Raw genomic sequence first — 6,294 nt, forward strand, 5'->3', positions numbered from 1 at the left:
CATCAACAAATAATTAATCCTTGTTTTCATCAGAAAAGATCAAATAAGCTTTTCTTTTTCATTTTCTTTATGGGGGGTGAGGGGTATACATCTTTGATTCCACAGTTCCAGTTCTATCAAATGTATTTTACAGACTTTATGCCAGTCCATCTGCAGTTGATATTTACAACATTATTTACATTATTATTTACAACATAGACCTATCTGACTTAATTAGGTCCCATATACTGCTATCCTACAGGGAGCTATAGTCGGTGCTTCCTGGCTCAAGAGAAATGTTGAAAACAGAGATATTCAAGCTCCTTTGACTTGGTCACTAGATCTGTTTTATTCACATCATCAGACATTCGGTGGTGTTGAAGATCTGTCCGTTCCCCATTTCTCTGACTCTCACCGACTGGGCTGCAAGAAGCCACCAGATGAGCGCCGTGAGCCACCCTGGCTGTGACGGTGCCTGGTTGTACTCGTGATGGTCTTCTCACCGCTCGCTGCTGTGACTGTGCCTGGTTGTGCTCGTGTGGGTCTTCTCACCGCTCGCTGCTGCTCTCCGACAGGTTGATGCTGATTTGGAAGCAGATGTAGGAAAAGTACTCCTGCTGACAGAGGCTAATTCCTGCGATGTCACAGGTCACCTGCTTAGCAGAGGGGGCGACAGAGAGAGCAGTGTGTCACGCTGTATAAAAGCATTGACAGCTCAATTTTAGTATAAGCGGGCCAGTAAAATGACTTCTTTCTAGAATGGAGCTAAGATTGCTACATGTGGTGGTATTTACGGTATGTTATGAAGCACACTTATATGTGAAAAAAAACTACTTGAAATCTGTTTGCAAGGCAATTATGGTAAGCACTTTTGCAAAATCGACTTAATTTGCAAATATCACACACTGCACAAGTAAGCAACATATTTGCAGTTTTTTGCGTTTCAGATAAAAAATGAATACAGGATGTTCTAATTTTTCAGTCACAATCACACCAACATGAGATGTCCTCTTACATCTGTCTTGCTGGCAGCGGCGGTGGGGTCCAGATGATTAAACAGCGAGGCGAGCTCCTCCCTCAGTCTCTTTGTACGCTTTCTGTCCGGCTGCAGCAGGACAGCCTCATAACTGACCGGTAAACCGTACCTGGCAGAGCATATGATGATGGCAGAGCATATGATGATGAGTCTACTTACACAGATCACATACAAATTAATTAAGCACATGCCGTCTTTCCAAGCTCATTATTGTATTCAAGCTGCATTTGGAAAGAAAACCTTCCCCCTGAGTCCCAAAAGCAGTGGCGTGCACAGACATTTTGGGGGGCAGGTGCTCAAGTGAAAAAAAGGGCACCCCTCTCATAATTATTTATTTAAAAAAAATACAGTGTGGTGTCCCTGGGTGACCACACTTAAAGTGTCCACCTCCTTCCAATTTACATGTAAAAATAAAAATACTATGGGAATAAATACCACAGATTTGCATGAACTTATTGCTAAAGTAGGTACAGGCTCAAAGCACACTACAGAAATATGTAAGACACAATGTAATATCTAAAAAATGAAATTTTATACAGTGAGGTCAAGTTTCGAAAAATGGTCTCACTACAATGAAATGGCTACTAACATAATCACACATGAATACAATTGGGCTCATTGAATTCACAAGAGTCTCAGCTTTCCAGTCATGTCCAATTGATGTAATTCCAAGACTTTTTAGGGACGCCAGTATGCAGAAATATTCAACTAGAAGGCGAAAATAACGAATTTATTGGTTACTGCATGTAAAGAAATGCATTGTTTTTGCCAAAAACTGCATGGGATTAGTATAATAGAAGCCATTCTCATTCAGATATCTTGAGGTAAGGGATCAAAATGGCCATGCCAGTTTTTCCCTTGCCATAATTTGCCTAACTTTGGAGCATTATTTAGCCCCCTTCTTCTTCAAAGCTGAGACGTTATGACATCAGCAGTGATGTCATACACAATGCCAGCGAAGGCTATATCAACCAACGCACACTAGTGCAAGCCACATTCGAGATTAGACGTTTCCATGTTCTCCACATTCAATGCCACAACGAGCAAGCAGGTACAGAAGCCAGACCGGAACTCTCTAATACCTCAGAGGTCAAAAGGGTGCTTGGGAACCACCTGGGGTCTATCTGTGCACGTCCCTGCCCAAAAGCAAAACAACTGTCTTTGCGGCACCGATTCTCTGGATACTAATAGTTCTATGAGATATTATACTGAGGAATGAGCAAATACGCATGTAAGAGAGCCATTTTTGTGAATGATGTTTTGTTTTGCTAAACCTCCCACCATGCATCAGGTAACCCCTTGATTATATATCCTCATACTTGCATCATAACCTGCATAATTGACAGTGGCACTACTCTCGCAGGAGTTGCTGACTTGGGAGAAGCAAACAAGTTTTTGACCGTGTGGTAATGGTTGTAAATTGACTTATTACAGAGAAAGTGGATCTACTTTGTTTTGGAAAACCTACGAACTCTAAGTAATAAATCGCCTTTGTATTGAAAACAGTGGATATTTCATAATTTTGCACGTGTTAAAACAAATCAATCAGCAACCATTTTTGATAGGCAAGACGGTCACTAGATTAAATCAAAAACTTGTTTGCTTCTCCCAAGTCAGCAACTCCTGCTTGATTATATTAACCTCTGCCTAATTGACAGCGGCACTCCCCCAAGTGGTGGGAGGTTGACCAAAACAAAACATGAGCAAAAATGGCTCTTACAACGCAAATCAGCAACATCAACAATACTGACCTGAGGACTGATTCCACAAACACCCTCAACGCTTTCAGGTGAATCCAGGCGACAAACACCTCACTGAAGTTCACCTTCAGCCACCGCACAAAGACACCCTGAGGAGGAATACACACACATATGAAGAACACAACAACACACACATCCAAAAAACTACACACTCACTATGTCGAACTCACATATTGCTCCTTCTTGTCTACACTGAGCTGCTTCATCTCCTGCCCCTGCTGCTCCTCCAGCTCAGCGTTGTACTCGCGCACGGTGAACCTGTGTGGAGTCGGATCAGAGGCTACACTATGGTAATTGACACAGACAACATGGCGTTGGGTTGATAGCCCATTTTCTGGCAGTTGGTCCTGCTTACTTGCTCTGGTTGGCTTTTGCTCTGAATTCACTGACGGCTCTTTTGAAGAGCGTGACAGAGAAGATGCCCCCCTCTCTGTCCTCGTAGAGTCTCCTGCTGGCCACACAGAAGATTAGAGTTATGCAGCATGGTCAAGCTGACAGACAACAAAAACAAAGGTTGACCAGAAAGTTTGCAATAGATTTTAACCTAACACTGCAGGACAGATATGACTCTGCAATTACACTTCCCAGGAGGTTTCTCCTACATAAAAACAGTCCATAAAACCCGCAAAGATTTTGTTTGCATGTTATTTATTTAATTGTTAATAAGATATTTCACTTTACTAAATGGTACTTGAGAATGACTGATGGAGAAGGCACATATTTTTGTGACACTTACTGTACATAAGCTATGTAACTTCTATTGTATTCTATTTCATTGTATGGAACAGTCCTATGTCTCTTATAATGCTTATGTTGATATTTTTCCATGCCTGAGTATGAGCAACTGTAGCATGTCCCAATTTCCCCTCTGGGATCAATAAAGTTTTTCTGATTCTGATTCTGAAAGAAGCTCTTTGGCACAAATGGTGACGTGCATTGTTACAGCACGAGCGCATGTACGTTGACCAAACAGGTCAAACTGACTAGAGGGGTCTTTAAGCACTCTTATTTCATGTGGTGTCCCTCGTTTGGGGTTGTTTGACTCTCTGGCAAGACAAAACAAGTGCATCTCAAGTCATTCCAATATTTAAAACCATCACCATACATTTTGATGTCTCTCTGTAACTAAAAGAGACATTTCCTCCTCCCAAGTGGTGGACTGGACTCTTACTTCTGGTAATGCAACACTTGTGGTTAGCCTGCATTTGGACACTGAGAACAGGACTCGTCACCTGTGCACTCAGACATGGAGAAAGGCTTGTCTAAACAATGCTTCACCTGCTGGACCGAGGAACCACAAACTCTGAGAAAGATTCATAGGTCCTCTCCCACTGCACATAGCTCCCCCTGGAAAACATATGCACAGACACACAGAAAGAAACACATTTTATTTAGGACATAAATCCTGTGGTGCGGCCATTTTGAAGTTACGTCACACACACGCGGGCGTGTGACGTTCTATACCTCAATGAGCAAGTGGCGGGGACATCCCTATGTTCTCTCAGCCCCATACCCATGTCCCCTTAGCATCAGATCATGTGCATAACGTGCTGTTCCCTCAGCCCCGCCATGTTCCCTCAGCATCAGATCATGTGCAAAACGTGCTGTTGGGGTCCCCAGAAAGGCGGTTTAGATTTGGATGAGATTGGAGTTCAGGTTACGTACTGATCTGAGGGAACATAGGGCTTAGGGAACATATCAAGCTCATGATACAGCCCAGCTTTGTCCTATGTTGTGTATATACAGTATATCACACAAACCTTTATTTCACAGATTCTCCACTGAAAAACCTTAGAAAAAAATGAATGGATTTAAGTAATCCTGGCTGATAGGTTTACATTTTAACATCATATTTCCCCTCTTGCTAGCTACAAAAATATAGTTTAGCCTAGGTAACTATAGCTAATAGCTGCAAACAGTGACCAGATGTCCCAGTTTGTCTGGGATTGTCCCGGTTTGAAGATGGGTGTCCCGAGTCCCGATAAATATAACTAAAATGTCTCCGTTTCCAACATTCACTACCAAATTGTTTTCACCACAATTAAAATAATAATAATAATAATAATAATAATAATAATAATAATAATAGCATTAGCCTATACTTGTTTTCAGCGCTTACATAGATATTTATCATGTTTTGTCCCACTCATTATGACCTAACCCAATCAGGAGAATTGGAGACAAAACATCAGTTTTGGTTTGTTGAAAAGGTGCAGTCACTAGATGCTAAGCACTGAAATAATTGTCCCCCATCCTGATGATGCATGCATAAGTTTGGGGGTTTGAAAATGTGGTCACCCTCACTAAATAGCTAGTAAGCTAGCTAACTTCCCTACCAGATTCACTTGTACACACAAGAGTGCCTTATCTGAAGTCCTCATAAATAACACTACTTATTATGCAAATCTTTCCCACCCTGAGAGTTCATTCAACATGGAAGGAATAGTAGGAATAGGAATAGTTTGCATTGTTTTAGTGAACGTGTGACACTGACCTGCTCACCACTACTAGCAGTGTGGTGAGATACTCTGAGTTCACCAGGTCTTCTCTCCTCACCATGTCATTCAGGCAGCGAGTTTGCAAGCTCCCTCTAGAATAACACAAGTTAAACACTCACACACGGGTACAGTATATACTGTCTTTTTTTTTAGTAGGCTACTTTTCCATTTACATACATTTGATGACAGTGTTGGAGGATTACTCACTCTGCTTTGCGCTCAAGGCCTTGTAAGCTGGCTTTGACGCTGTTGTATGCCACGGCTCGAGACTGTAACTCTGTCTCCACCTGGGAAACTTGCTGGCACACATGACACACGTACAGTACAAACATCAAAACTGCTGTGAGAAAAGCACTTTTCGTAATGGACTTGATATTTTTAATGACATGTAATCATGCTGTGTGCCATTCTGTAAGAGTCAATGTCACTCATTTCAAATGTGAACTCTCATGAGGTCAGTAGTACCTTGTTGATGATGTCTGCCAGGGTGCGGAGCGGCAGCGCGGTGGGATACTTGGCTCTGTCCCACTGAAACTTTGTCACGTAGCTCACCAGGTCCACTGACACACACATACACAACACACACACACACACACACACACACACACACACACAAATCCATAAACTAACTAGACATTTTAAGCGGTACAATTGCCAAAAATACACCAGCACACACTGAAATACAAGCATGCTAGAGGAAACAAGAGAAGGAACAGATGCAGAGAATAGAAATGCACTGTCTACACTGAGACACACAGCATCACACTGCAGCTCAAAGAGCAAGTGCCAGCAGGCGAGTAGGCTACCCCTCTGGGACTTGAGGTAGGCTTTCAGGGGAGACGGAGCCACTCTCTGGTTCCTGCTGTGGTCTGATAGGGGGACAACGATCAGAGCCGGTTGTTAGCATCAGTTTTCCTTGAGTTTTCCTGATGAATGCATTCAGGTTCAAACAGGTTAAAAGACCTGAGTAAATATAAGGTTATAAGTTATAAGGTTATGACAAAGGCGATCGACCATGTTA

General features: G+C 42.3%; 1 protein-coding gene across 1 annotated transcript in view; it reads right to left on the reverse strand.

The window, feature by feature from the left end:
• Positions 1 to 232: 232 nt before the first annotated feature.
• The window catches only part of atp6v1c2 (ATPase H+ transporting V1 subunit C2), a gene marked incomplete at its 5' end in the record, with an annotated part of 13,410 nt that continues 7,348 nt past the window's right edge, over positions 233 to 6,294 (reverse strand). The window contains 10 exons of the mRNA XM_083633738.1: positions 233 to 632; positions 995 to 1,124; positions 2,767 to 2,864; positions 2,946 to 3,033; positions 3,131 to 3,223; positions 4,054 to 4,122; positions 5,270 to 5,365; positions 5,481 to 5,572; positions 5,739 to 5,833; positions 6,080 to 6,142. Coding sequence (XP_083489864.1) covers positions 528 to 632; positions 995 to 1,124; positions 2,767 to 2,864; positions 2,946 to 3,033; positions 3,131 to 3,223; positions 4,054 to 4,122; positions 5,270 to 5,365; positions 5,481 to 5,572; positions 5,739 to 5,833; positions 6,080 to 6,142 — 929 coding nt within the window. The 3' untranslated portion in view covers positions 233 to 527. The remainder of the gene's footprint in view (positions 633 to 994; positions 1,125 to 2,766; positions 2,865 to 2,945; positions 3,034 to 3,130; positions 3,224 to 4,053; positions 4,123 to 5,269; positions 5,366 to 5,480; positions 5,573 to 5,738; positions 5,834 to 6,079; positions 6,143 to 6,294) is intronic.

The sequence above is a fragment of the Poromitra crassiceps genome, assembly GCF_964638095.1.
Source record: "Poromitra crassiceps genome assembly, chromosome: 3".
In the NCBI taxonomy this organism is placed as follows: domain Eukaryota; kingdom Metazoa; phylum Chordata; class Actinopteri; order Beryciformes; family Melamphaidae; genus Poromitra; species Poromitra crassiceps.